General features: G+C 46.2%; 1 protein-coding gene across 12 annotated transcripts in view; it reads right to left on the reverse strand.

The window, feature by feature from the left end:
- Positions 1 to 13,563, reverse strand: part of PRRC2B (proline rich coiled-coil 2B) — a 46,716-nt gene that overhangs the window by 22,538 nt on the left and 10,615 nt on the right. For 9 of the 12 annotated variants that reach the window (XR_014855479.1, XR_014855480.1, XM_085076986.1 and 6 more), the window contains exons 2-13: positions 10,532 to 10,699; positions 9,419 to 9,596; positions 9,102 to 9,204; positions 8,072 to 8,144; positions 5,186 to 5,329; positions 4,331 to 4,572; positions 3,845 to 3,966; positions 3,270 to 3,409; positions 2,590 to 2,680; positions 1,847 to 2,039; positions 1,163 to 1,478; positions 353 to 549 (exon numbers count right to left, since the gene is read on the reverse strand). Coding sequence is in view for 10 of the 12 variants with exons in the window: in XM_085076986.1 (XP_084933112.1) it covers positions 353 to 549; positions 1,163 to 1,478; positions 1,847 to 2,039; positions 2,590 to 2,680; positions 3,270 to 3,409; positions 3,845 to 3,966; positions 4,331 to 4,572; positions 5,186 to 5,329; positions 8,072 to 8,144; positions 9,102 to 9,204; positions 9,419 to 9,596; positions 10,532 to 10,646 (1,914 nt within the window). In the remaining 2 variants the exon portion in view is untranslated. The remainder of the gene's footprint in view (positions 1 to 352; positions 550 to 1,162; positions 1,479 to 1,846; positions 2,040 to 2,589; positions 2,681 to 3,269; positions 3,410 to 3,844; positions 3,967 to 4,330; positions 4,573 to 5,185; positions 5,330 to 8,071; positions 8,145 to 9,101; positions 9,205 to 9,418; positions 9,597 to 10,531; positions 10,700 to 13,563) is intronic. The other 3 variants (XM_085076979.1, XM_085076981.1, XM_085076982.1) reach the window with 1 other exon arrangement.

Genomic DNA, 13,563 nt, shown 5'->3' on the forward strand with positions numbered 1-13,563 from the left:
AACCACACAGTCCTTAAGAGTTCCTACTGTCAGGAGATGCCCAGACAACCGTGCAAGACAAGTCAACATTTCTGACAGTACTGTATTTTTCTCTCAGGCAAGTGACAAACCAGGCCGAGCCCTGCCCACAATAGCTCCAGCATCACAGGGTGCACAGAAAACTCATTAAGCCCATATAGAACCTTTTAACCCAATCAGACAGGATATATCAGTGATCAGAAGTACTGAAAAAGGCCAGGGCAAAACCTCATTTATCTCCTCCCAACCCAAAGACAGATGGTGTTGAAAACTGAGCCAACCCAATGGTTTAGTGGGAGTCCAGAAAAGAGGGCTGTGAGCTCACAGCTATTACCTGCTGCTGTTGCTGCTGCTGCTGCCTCTGGAATCGTGGGGGAAGAGACTTCTGGTATTTGTTGAATTCTTGTGCTGGCGAGGGAGCTTCTCTGAGCTCCTCCTCACTGCTGCTTTGGGCTGCTGCTGCTGCTGGGGCAGGAGTCTCCTCTTCCACATAGCCAGCAGAGACATCCTGAGTGTGAAACTCAGGGGTTGCTGCAGAAGAGAAAACAAGTCCTCAAGAGCCTGTTCACGACACAGTTGGGAGTGCACCACCACCACCAAACAGACACAAGTGTGGGCATGTCCTGACTGCAACACATGGCTGAACCTTATTACAATCCTATATGGCACATCCTTTGACAGCCATAGAGGGTTTTGTCCATCTTTAATGATAAATTCTGAGATCCCCCTTTGCTATCAGCCTTCTGCTTAAGCTCTGGGGAGAAAGTTCTTTTCCCGTGTCAGTCCTTATACCTGCCAGCACTTACTGATTTTCTGATCTATGGCCACGAGCATTTAATATTATCATCCAATCATGAGAAGTTCATGAAGCCCATTCCAACAAGGCCTCAGCCAGCACAGCTCACTGAGCACAGATAAAGGCAACTAAGGAAGTTTGCATTTATTTTAATAGCTTTTTTGTTTAATCAACCTTTGTCACCAATGCAAAATACTTGGCAGAATATGCGAATCAGCTGATCCCTCAAGGGCAGCTGAAGGGCCCTCTCAGCACTCCCTCTAAGGAACTCCCCCACTCCAGGTAAGAGATCAGCAAAATGGCAAAAAAAGCAGTTTTTACAGGGTGAGGCAGGCAGTGTTTCTGTACCTTTACGCAAAGTATGGCCATTCTCTTGTGCAGTGTTTTTCTCTGTGCTGGGAGGTCGCACATCTTCATTCTCGGTGTGTTTCTGTGTCTCCCCATTCTTCTGAGCCAGTTTGCATTTCTGATCAAGTTGCTTGAGCTTTGCAGCGCAGGCTGCCAGGCGCTCCTCCCTGGCTCGCCGCTCCTCCTCCTCCCGTCGCCTCCTGGCTCTCTCGACAGCCTCAGAGATCTCAGAGTGCACAAACTTCTGTCTCACAGGTACCTTTTCTTCTTTATCCTCGACGGACTGCTGTCTGAGAACACTGCCCAGTGCGGGCTTCTGCCAGAGAGGAAGCATTCCTCCATAAGCATGACCCAACCAGCTCCTCTACCTTAAGCTTTGCATCTCATGCTGAGGATATGCCCTTGTGACTCCCTCCCCTCTATCCTCATGCACAAATCCCCATTACTGGGGAGAGTTATTGCTATTTGGTTCAGTAACTCCATCTTCTCACTGACAACCCCACTGTTCTGGACCAGCTTCAATTTCTTTTCCCTAGTGGAAGTGCTATGCAGATGGATTTCTCTCCAGCTGGATATAAACTAAGAACAGAGAAATTCATCAGCATCCCACTTCCAATAAAATGTCAAACTGACCTCTTAAGGACAGTGATGGGATACAAGCCCACCCACATGAGTTCAACTTACCTGGTATTCTGAGGCAGAGCTCCAGCCATTCAGCTTCCTTGGAGGCTGCTGTGAATCCTGCACTTTCCGGACTGGCCGGGACAAACCAACCGAATCATTCCAATTCTTTCCCTCCTCCAAGGTGTGCTTGACATCTGCACTGTCTGCAGAGCTCAGGGACAACTGTCGCTGCCTTCTGGGATCCCAGCTGTTCCTGTCACATAAACAGCTTGATTATTGCATTTGCTGCTTGCCTCAGAGAGCACTTGCAGCCTTTTCAAGTGGCAAAGGCAACTGAATATTAATAAAAAGGAAAGATCACAAACACCAGAACAAGTGATGTGCTTCTCTTAAGGTGCATAAGGATCAACTCCACTATTGTGCAGCAGGATAAAGGTGAGAAAAGGGGAGAAGAAAGGCCTGGCAAACTGGTGTTTTCAGATTTTAGGAGTCTTCAGATCCGATTCCTTGAGCACAATGTGATGGAAGGATCAGAAGGATCCATTGTGTCATCATCTACACCAACAGCAATTTCACAACTACACAAAGCTCAAGCATGGAGGCACTTTGTGATCTGCATCACTGTCCTTGCTACACCAACACATATCCTTGAAGACAACTCAAACACTGGCCAGTAGAATCAACAAACTCACAGCAACAAATCAGAGGGACCAAGACTCCACATTTAGAACAAGGTTTTAAAGATCCTAGAATTGTTCACTTTTACTGAAACGACTGTAGATGCAAACAGAGTGACTTCTTACCACTTCTGTCGTCCATCTTTAAGAGTTTCTTCCTCTTCTTCATCTTCACTAAACTTTAGTTTCTCAGAGTAATCCACTTCATCATGAATGCCTATGAAGGCAGGAATGGAGAAAGGACATATGAGAGAAAAGAAACAGGTCCCTTGTCCTGATAAAGCTTATGCCCCCTTTGGCACTAAATTACAGGACACACAGACTTGGCATGAACTACTTGCAAAGCCAAATGTCCACCATCACTACGGGAAACCACAGAGTAGCTTGGGCTGGAAGGGACCTTTAATGTCATCTACCAACCCTCCTCAATGAGCAGGGACAACTTCAACTAGATCAGACAAAAAATTATGTGAGCAGCATGGACATACACAGCTGAACACCTGGGCTGGTCCCAGAGGAGGAGCAAACAGCCTGGGAATGGGGGCTGCACATGAGGAGACAGTCACAGAGCCAGACTGTGCAACTGGATACTGAATGCCATGACTGAAAAGGCAGGACTAACTCTTCTTCCCAGCACTCACAGTGCTATCCCTCCTGCTGCGTTTGGTGTTTTCAGATTTTAGGAGTCTTCAGATCCGATTCCTTGAGCACAATGTGATGGATGGATCAGAAGGATCCATTGTGTCATCATTTACACCAACAGCAATTTCACAACTACACAAAGCTTGAGCATGGAGGCACTTTACCTGCCCATCCATCATCTGCATCATTGTCCAGCTCATCCAGCCCCTTCAGGTTCTCTGCATTGATGATGGTGGGCCGAGGCACTCGCTCCAGCTGCTGCCGAATTGGGCGTGTTGGGCGAGACAGGCTGAGCCTGTCTTTTCTGCAGGTAAAGCAGAAAAATTGTTAGAAACAGCAAACAATAGAGCAAAGAATATCGAACTGAGTTCGTAACACCGAGTCAGTGCCTTTCTACCATGCACTTATATACAATGCATCCAAGTTTCTCTCCCTGTCCAGCAGTTTCTTCCCCTTGTCTACCTGGTACACACTTCCTGGAACTCAGAGATCAGAGCTGCAACCCCTCCAGCCCAAGATCACACACCAATTCCCATGTCCACCCACTCTTCAGACACGAAGTGCTTACAGCCTTTCAACATTTCAAAGCACTGCTGCTGTGGGTAAAAATCTGACTTCCCCTTTGGTGCCTGCAGCTTCACACATGCAACTGCAACCTTGGCCCAAATTCTTGCCTAGTTTAAGGTTCATGTCACACCCTGAACCAGCCTCTTAAGTGGGACAGTGATGGCAGCCTTACCCATCCTGGTCATTCATCTGGAATTGTCTGAAAGGTACCCGGGGCTCAAGCCGAAGCTGAGGAACGGGGAAAGACCCTCGGTCCAGCGTTGCAGGGGTCTCAGATGGCTGTTGTGGACACATCTGGAAAGAAGCAAAGCAGAAGAGCCTGGCTTTTCTCCTTGCCACAGGAAGGTTTACCCAGATTAGGTTACAACACGTGCACAGTAGCTGCACCCGCACAAAGGGAAAACAAACATTCCACATCTGGCTGCCTGACAGGCCACCTGCTAATGGTTCCCTCCCCAGCTCCAGAGGGAAAGATGCAACTTCCCTTTGCGCTGAGCAAGGCTGTGCTACACAAACTAAAAACGCATATAGAGAAGGATCCCTGAACAAACCCTGAAAACCAACTGAGAGTCCAGAAAACACATCTCAGCTGACTTCAACCCCCCACTTATCTTAATAATCAAGCACAACACAAAGGCGTGGAGAAAGGCTCACTTACAAAAGCAGGTAGCATGTCATGGTATGTAGGTGGCTGGTAGACGTTTCCCATGAACTGCGAAGCCCCTTTGCGGACGGGCTGAGCTGGGCGGAGAGACGGCTCCTTGGGGTCGCTGGCGCTCGCTGAGGAGGGGGCTCCGTCTCCAGTGCTGGAGGTCTTGCTGCCCAGCTCAGCAGGGGAGGCGGTCAGAGATGTGGCAGAGGTGATGTTCCTCCCACCGCCCTCCCTCCAACTGGTGACATCTGGAAAGGAGGTAATAATTATGTTAATGTTTGTAAATGCAGGCAGTCGTTCTGCCAGAAAGTCTCGAAACCTCAAGTAGTCTGGTCAAGCCCTAATTACACTAAGGTTGTACAAAAATATCAAGGACCAAGGAAAACCTCCAGCTGTGTTTATTTTCCTAACAGATGAGCCGCATCAGCTGTTACTAAGTAATTGCTGCACCAGTGGTGTCCTTCTTTGCCAATAAGCCTAAATTCCTACCAACTCTGCTCCCCATCTCCAGTCTGCAGAATTAAGGCCAATTAGATGCACAAACACTCAAAGAGAAGCCACATTACACACTAATTTCACTGTGGCTCCCCCAGCCCAGGAAGGGGCCTGCTTTGCAACATCACACAGTAATTTGTATTAAAAAAGGTAGCAGATGACAGTCCACACTTGGCTGTCTGGGCCACGGAACACTGATCTGTGATCACCTGCTAAGCAGCCTGACACATGTAAGCTCATAAAGAGATAAAAGGAAATGTAAGGATGGAATATTTGGTACGACTGCGAACTGGCACCCCCTGCCCAGAACAGAGTCAGTGGGGTTACGAGCTGGGATAAGGCAGAAAGACACAATCCTTCACTCACTCTGGGGGCGGAGGCTTGGTCCTGGCCCATACGACGGATCTAAGGCGCCCTTTTCTTTGCCAACCTTGTCCTGCTCGCCAGCTGCTTTCAGCGTCGGAAATTCCTCGGGAGAGAAGGATAACAGTCGGCTTGAGGCCCTTGAACCTGTCAGACAAATAAGTGTGGGACTCAGAGAAGATCCTTCCACTGTTTCAACTCTCTTATGAGATCAGCCTGGAAATGTGTTTCCTGAGAATCTGGGCCTCTGGCATATTTAAACCAAATTACTATCGTACCAGCACCTTACTTCTCATCCTCAACACTCTCAGACACTGTCACCAACACAACAACACGTGTCCTCACCCAGCACTCCCACACTCCTAACTTGGGATCTTCATTTAAATTCTCACATTCAAAGAAGTCAGTGAACTTTCTCAGCTTCCAATTATTTTTGTAAAGTACAGAATTCAGACAGAGGCAGAAGTACAAATTCTGCAAGATCACTCATAAATGATACCCTGCCATAAAGTATTTGACATTTCTATTCCGACTCTTTCTGCTCAGACCTCACTCTGCCTGGAAAGTCTATCGTTAAAATTTCTGTCGACATATCAGTGAAAGACCACAGGTAAGGACAGATGTTCTATGCTCTATCCCACCCTCCTCCCTGCTGCAGCATTTTCAAGACACAGATCACTGGCCAGATCAGGCTAGGTTCATTTCTAGTCACTGGCAAATTGTCTTGCTGAGTCATCAGTCACCCCGGAATGACAGTTCTCTGTCAATTTTAAAGATCTGCCAGTGACTGGAACACAAAACACAGCAATTCTCCTAAATCTGTTGGCAAGATAACACTGAATAAAAGGAAATTGCAAGCATTACTGTACTATTAGACATTAAAAGAATTGCTTTTTTTGAGAACTGTTTCTTAGCGTTACTTGGCTAATGCTCTCTTTAAAAAGGGCATTTCAGAATTATCACATTAGAAGTAACAGGAATGAGTACTGAGGATCTGACAAAGGAATCTCATCTATCTTTCTCCTTCCTTGCCCAAAAGAGCCAAGAAGGACTAACTTAAGTAATTTTTACTTCCTGAAACTGGCACACAGCAAAAGACCTCCCATGTGAAACTTCCAGGGAAGACACTGGAACAGCTACACGAAACACATCCAGATATTTCAGACAGATGAAAACACTTGAGAAGTATTTATTGCCCAAATACATCACAAAGTAGCTGAGACTTGCTGAGAGTCCTGATTTTTACTGAACTAGAATGGCACAGATAAGTGTCTTTCAGGAGAGACATCCAACCCCCAGGTAAGGCTGCACCATGTAAGGACTGTTTATGTGCAGCCATTAACAATTTAATGGCTAAGCAGCCATCCTAAGCAGCATTACACTGAAAAAAAGTTTGGTGCCTCTTTTTCTTTTCCCCTCCAAATATACAGAAAACAGAGGTACGGAGAACTCAGTTCTTTGATTAACATGGTTAATTTACTAGACCATGCTTCTTCAGGATACACCCTCCAAAAAAAATTTTACAGCTCTAAGACTTAAAAAGAGCAAAAAGCAAGACTCTTCTCTTTACCTGTAATACCTGAATTAGCTTAGAAAGAAAAGCCATTGTTCAGTGCCACTAGAGAAAAGGTGCAAGCATGGGATGGCCTAAAAGTCCTTTCAGACAGCTTTCTGGTGCTTCTGTGATTCAATTACCTTCTAATTAAGCTGCTCTTAACCACATAGGCAACTGTTTTCTTGGGTTGAGAACTCTACATTGTTAAGTGTGACCTAGAATGAGTTTTCAAAAAATCTTTTAAGAACATTGTTAGATAATCAGATTTCAAAATGACTGGACAGGAGGTCTACACAGCAAGACACAAAGTACCAATTAACCAAAGAAGGCACAGTCATTGCACTGGCCACCAACATCAGGCAAGTACAAGTTTCTGCTTTAACACCTAGCCTCCAAGAAACACCCTCTCATTAAGGGCCTCATTTAATTTAGGCTAAACTTGTCCCCTCTGTTTCTGCAATCAGGAGCTGTGTCAGTTCTTACAAATCTCTCTGCAATTTCACTTGACAAGTGAATGGTTCCAGGTCTGTTCACATTAAAACAGCGGAACTGAGCTGTTATTCTCACTATGGTTTTACTGGTACTACTCAGTGCAGCTGGAAACCACCTCCTGTGTGGAAATCGATGCATCTGAAGACAACTAAACTCCCAATTTATGTTAACATTGCTTCAGGATTCTCAGTCAAGCAGAAGCCATTAGCAGCACAGTTACTGAGAGAGACTTAATAGCAAGGCCTGAGCCAATGTGTAGGCGAGTGCACCCTGCAGCAGCTGAGTGCATCCTGCAGCAGCTCTGCTGCCACTTCCACCCACTGACACTGCAATTCCCTTGGACCAAGGATACTGTTCAAGAGCATTACAGCCTCATTTCTGACTACCCATGGAGATGCCTGCATTTCTCCTCTCCAATGTCACTTCTCCTTTCTTCTTCTCTTCTAAACCAATCCCTCCCTTCTTTCACTCTGTTTATTGCACCGTTATTACACAATGCTCTGGGCTGATTGAAGATGCTGATGATGGGGCAAATGTTTCCCTTCTCCTTCAGAACTTTCCCCTCCTTGAACTGCCTGCTGCATCCCAAGAGCATTATTTGCTCTGGTCCAATGTGGCCACGAGACACATTCTGTTCAAGCCATCTCCTGCGCTGGCAGCCCTGAACTGATTGAGCTGCATCATTCCAGCCAACACACCACACAGACTGAAAACAGGACTCAGAAGGCCTCACTCCCATTCTGCACCAGTCTGACAGGGATGGCAGGAAGAAATGGAATCTACCCCATCTCATGCCTGCCTGGGAAAAGCAGGCACATACCATTTCTTTTTATCATACTCACCACCTTCTTGTCCTGCTGGCTTTCCATTCAGCTGTGCCCATGACTTTGGTCCACCTGGCACTGAATTTGTACTCTGAAAACGAAACAAAGCAAAAAAGAAACCCCAACACAGATCAGTTAAGATTCATGACTGTTTCTCATTTCCTGGCTGGCACCTGCTATGGTTCAGACCTCCAGATCACCCAGATGCCACTGAATACCACAGGTCTCCACAGCTTCAAAAGCTGGGGCTACAGTCAGCTGTTTCCCCCTCCAGTGCATTACAATGCTACAGCAAAAATCCTCTTCTCTGCTCTGCCCTAATATTTCCTCTGCCCACCTTCACCAACTATTTTCTTAACTTGCACTGTGATCAAGCTTTCTTTTTGTTCTGCTACATTTTCCCAAATGGTCTCCTTAATCTTCCAGGTTTGCTCCATGCTACACCTCAGCCTGAAGCCTACCCTACTTTCCCATGGATTAACCACTCTTCTCTTCAAAACATCACTCCTGTCCTGATTTCCCTCAACCTCAAGGGCTGGGAATTTTTTTTAAACCAAAAGTGTGAAATCTACAACACATAGGGGCCAGGTCCTTGCACTCTCTGGGACACCTTCTTACTTGCCAGTAGTTTTTTCAGGTCCTGACACTGGCTACTTTCTCCCACATGACCAGATCTCTTCCCAACAAGTCTCACCAAGCTGGAAGCACAAGCTGGATCAGCTGTCACCAAGTGACATCTGAATCAGAACCGAAGTAAAATGGTTTAGAAGTGCTAACCAGCCACCCCACATTCCAGCCATTTTTTTCTGGACTGAAACTAGATATTCTGCACACATTTGAAAAATACAGAGGTAACATACACAGAACTATTAACTGCAGCACAGCACTGCTGGTGCACAGTAGCCTGGACTCAGGAGAGTCAATTCCACAAGAAATGATTATACAGGAGCTGTTCTTAAGTGCAAGGCAACACAGGCAATTAAAAAACCCCTCAAGCTGCCTGGGGACAGGGGAAGCAGGGTGGCAGTGAGAGACTGCTGTCACCTACCTCCTGACTGATTGACTGTGTCGGCTTCTGTAAATTGGAGACAGATTTCTGCAAACCCTGCTGCGGCAGCGACTCCTGCAGCTGTGCAGCCGTCGCACTGGAACTGAGCAGAGACAGCAGAGGTGAGACCAAAGGGGAAGGAAGGCAGGAAAACAACTCTTGGCAACATGGCAGTTGCTAAAAGATCAAGCTAAAACATTGGCTCTACATCAGCCTGGACAAGAGAACTGATCCCTGTAAGTTCCAACACCAAGCACAGCAGTGCACAACCACTGCTGCCTGCCTGGCTGAACTTACCAAAGATTCACTCTACCCACCTCTTTTGGTCTGGCTGATCCTGCTTGTTTGCCCATCCTGTACCGTCCTTGGGTACTATAATGATGTTGGGGTCGTTTCCTTTGTTCTCAGACTTCAAGCTAGGCAAATTTGCAGGAGGTGGCATGCGCCGGGCAGCAGCAACTTTCCCAAGACTCTGTAAGCCATGTCTAGGAATAACTGGTGAGAAAGGAACAGCAGCAGGTCAGAAGGCTGTATCCTGCTATAGATAAGTAACGTTAATTAGGAAGCTGTGGCTGGGTGCAGTCCCAACAGAAGTGCTGCTGCTCTGTCAACACACAGGTTGTTTCCCACAGGACCACAGATGCAGCCGTCTGTTGTAGCAGCTGGCAAACAGCTCCTACAGTGGGAGGGAGAAAAAAAAATCATTCCCCCTAACAAAGTGCTCAGAGTCTTTTAGGAGGATTTGCACAGGTAGCTCTTTCATTTCACCAACGAGAAGCAGCACCTCTTTTTTACAGCTTGGGGAAACGGCCGTCTAAGTCCAATTTTTAGCAACAAACAGGTGACCTAACCTGGGAATCCAGAGGTCTCAATTTCCCAGTTCAACCCACCAGATCACATTTATTAAGAAGGTATTTAATTTTTGTTTTCTGTTCTCATACCAAATCCAGAGCCAATCCAGGCAAGGTTTTTATTTTTTTGACCCCACCATCTATTCTTGCTCATATTTCCACTGCAAAACCAACTCAGGCTCTTTCCCAGCGGCCTTCAGTCCCTGACTCTCGCTTCACACAAGGTCTGGGCAGCTTAAGGCACTTTGGTCAGCTCAGGTGTCCTGGCCTGGCACAGCCTAGGGCCCTGCTGAACCTTCCACTCAAGTTTGCTACCTGCCCACTCTGCAGCAAGGACACAGGCTAAACAGAAGGGCCAAGAGTTCCCAGGTGTCCTCTGTCATTCCTTTATGTCTCCACAATAATAGCAGCACACAGAGCTGTGGAGATTTTCCCGGAAGTCTTAATGAAACACAGGCTTTGACACCTGCACAAACACTCTGCAACACAGCCGTGTCCCAAAGGGTCAACAACCTGAATGAGCTCTGCAACAATACTCTTGAAAAACATCAAAAGGAGCTTTCTGGAGGTGTTTCTTACCTGTAGTTCTGATAGCTTCTATTGACTTTCCTTTATACTTATCAAACAGGCTGAGAGTCGAGTACTTGCTTTTCCCATCCTTTCCCTTGGTTATTTGCCCCAAACGATCGGACATTGCGATGAAATGTCATCTAGTAAGGAAATTTCTCTGCGCCGCTCCCGATCTGCCTTTTAGTGGAAGAGAAGCAGGAAAACCCCATCAAATGGGTTATTCAGCCACAGACAAGCAAAACATAAAACACACACAACAGCAAGAACCACACATACTCAGTGAGAACACACACCAAGTCACAAGGTTTTAACTCCCTTCTCTTTAGTCACAAGAGGCTTTTGGGCTTTAAAGTTTACAAACTGAATGAAAAGAACAGCAGGAACACACTTCTCATGGCATCGTTTTCTCCTGCCACTCCAGTGCTACAAGAAGTGAGATTCTTTAAGTATGAGAACACAAGAGAGAGTGGTCAACAAGCCTGTGCTTTAAAAGAGTAAGTCTGATGATAAGAAGCTAAACACAAGGATTCCTAAAAATAAATGACAGAAAAGCACTGCATCTTTTTATCTTATACTACACTGGAATTTATCATTGCATTTTCCCTGAAGCACTGACAGCTGGGTTTGTAATGTTTAGATTATGGTTCCACACTGGTCACAGTTATACCAGCAATTAATGCCTTTGATAGCATCACCAGAAGGCAACAGAACTATTTCTCCAAATTCCCTTTTCCCATCAGCTGGCCATGAGAGAGAGTTAAGGAGTCAAAACAACCTACTCAACTGTACCAGGTTCAGACTCCTGAGCCTGAGTTCAGCTGTTCTACTATGAATCCTCCAAACACATTACTAAAAAATTACATTCCTCTGTTGCTGGCACCTTGAACATAATTTTTAGCTTGAAATATACTTGTCACAACGGATGTGGTTTGGTAATTTTTCGATCTGATCTTTGCTGGCACAACATGCTGTGAGTAACACCCATCATACAGGCAGTCTCCTTACGTTGACTTTTTGGCTCTTGGAGCCTGGGACAAAGTTGAAACATGGGCGATGCACACACAGTACATCAACTTTTATGTCAGAAAAGACACTTTGCTTACTTTCAATGGACATATCTTTCATTTTTTTAAAGCATCATTCTGTTCTAAATTTTCTCAGCTCTAGGAGCTTCATCTAACCTTTTCACACATAATTTAGATTTCCAGATTTCTTGTTGTAAAGCCTCTACTTCAAGCCTAAAACTGCTGGCAGTTTCATTTTACCATCTGCTAGGTCCCATCCTAGGGTTTCAACTCTGCGTCGGGAGAAACAAAACACTATAAACGTGTATATATATATATACACACATACACATATCTCGGATTTTCCCACATCTTACACTTTCTGAAACTCACCCAGCTGAAAGCCTATTTCCAACAGAGACAGCAATCACCCTTTCTGAAAGAAACTCTGTCTGACCAAAGGCTACAACTCCCATCAGCAATGCCTTATCAAACATGATTTGCAGGTAAGAGGATTAGTCCATTACACATTATGTACAAATTAAAGCACAGACTGTGAACACACTGGATACAGCCAGACTAGGAACGTAGTGCCAACTTCAACTGGCCAAGTAAATCCAATCTAAAAGCTGCTGCTGGGGGCAGGTGTCTGACCACTAAGCCTGGCACCACACAGCGTTTGCTCTTGCACTGCAGGACTTAAATCAGGCCTGTCAAGAGCAAGAAGCCATGCACTCTCTGCTAGGTGGTCAGGCAGAGAAAAACGAAAGTATTTTCTGTCACTCAACAACAGCATCCACGGGATGCTCAGGAAAAACACCAGGTGCCCCAAGAAGGCCCTCACGGCATTTCTGCTGGACCATCACATGGGGCTGCAGCATGAAGGCTTGGGGAGGCAACAGGGCTGGCTGGCAGTCTTGAGGCATCTTTTCCTGCGGAGTAGCAAACAGATCTTTGGCTCCAGTCTGGTTCATCTTTGCTCAGATGGCCACCATGTGCCAAAGAAAACAACAGCTCCTCCCTCACTTACCCATTTGCACTGTGTTTTATTAGTAGGACAGACATAAAAGAGAGCGGGAGAAACACACTGATTAGCACAAACTTGGCAGGAAAGCACAAGCTGGACTGAGAACAATGAGCTGTTTGAAGGGGCAGAGTTGTGGGGAGCCCCAGAGCAGAGCAAAGGGTGCTGTGCTGGCAAGAGCACAGCCACCTGCTTTTACAGGTATATTGAGCCTTGCAGAGGGAGCCTGGCTCAGGGCCCAGCCACACCATGTCACCCCTGTATCAACCTCACAATAAAAGCAGTAAAATCCACTTTGAAGTGTAGAAAACTCAAACCACACAAAATTAGAAAGCGTTTAAAAATAACCCAATGATAACAACAACAAACCACCTACCAGATCAGGTTCAGGAGTTATCTGGTTAACAGAAAACCCCTGAGTTCCTGAAAGTCAGTATGCAAACAGCACACAGGGCAATGCTGCCAAAGAGAAACCCTGACAACAGTTATGTAACTGGGTCTCAGCTGCCTCTTGATTACATCTTATATCATTAAAAGGATGCAGGAAGAATAAACAACCCCTTCATAGCAGAGGAGCTGGGAACATGTTGGGATAAAGCCCCTTGTCAAACTTTCTGAGGCAGCCACAACTGCTGTCTGGATAAATGCGATTTACCTTCAACTCCTTCAATGCTTTGAAGACGTGAAACACAGCTTTGTCTGTGTGTTGTGTGTGTGCTGCAAAGGGGAAAGCAAGACCAGGGAGAGGTGAAGCAATTTCCATAGTCACTGTGCAAAGAGGCTGCAGCACACTGAGCTGGGTCAGAGCTGTCAGGACCTTGCTGCCTGTCCCTCCTGCCAGCTGCAGATCCCAGCTCCTCCAGGGGTGTATCAGCCAGGGAGATCACTCAGCATCCAGTTCACCCACAGCACTTCAAAGAGGCCACAGAGCCTCCAAGGCTAGCACAATGCTGGATTATCTTCCCATCACACAGTTAAGCAGGGATCATAAAGGCCTTCTAGTCTTGAAGGGC

This window comes from Lichenostomus cassidix, chromosome 17, assembly GCF_008360975.1.
Source record: "Lichenostomus cassidix isolate B80296 chromosome 17, HeHo_3.0, whole genome shotgun sequence".
Lineage (NCBI taxonomy): Eukaryota > Metazoa > Chordata > Aves > Passeriformes > Meliphagidae > Lichenostomus > Lichenostomus cassidix.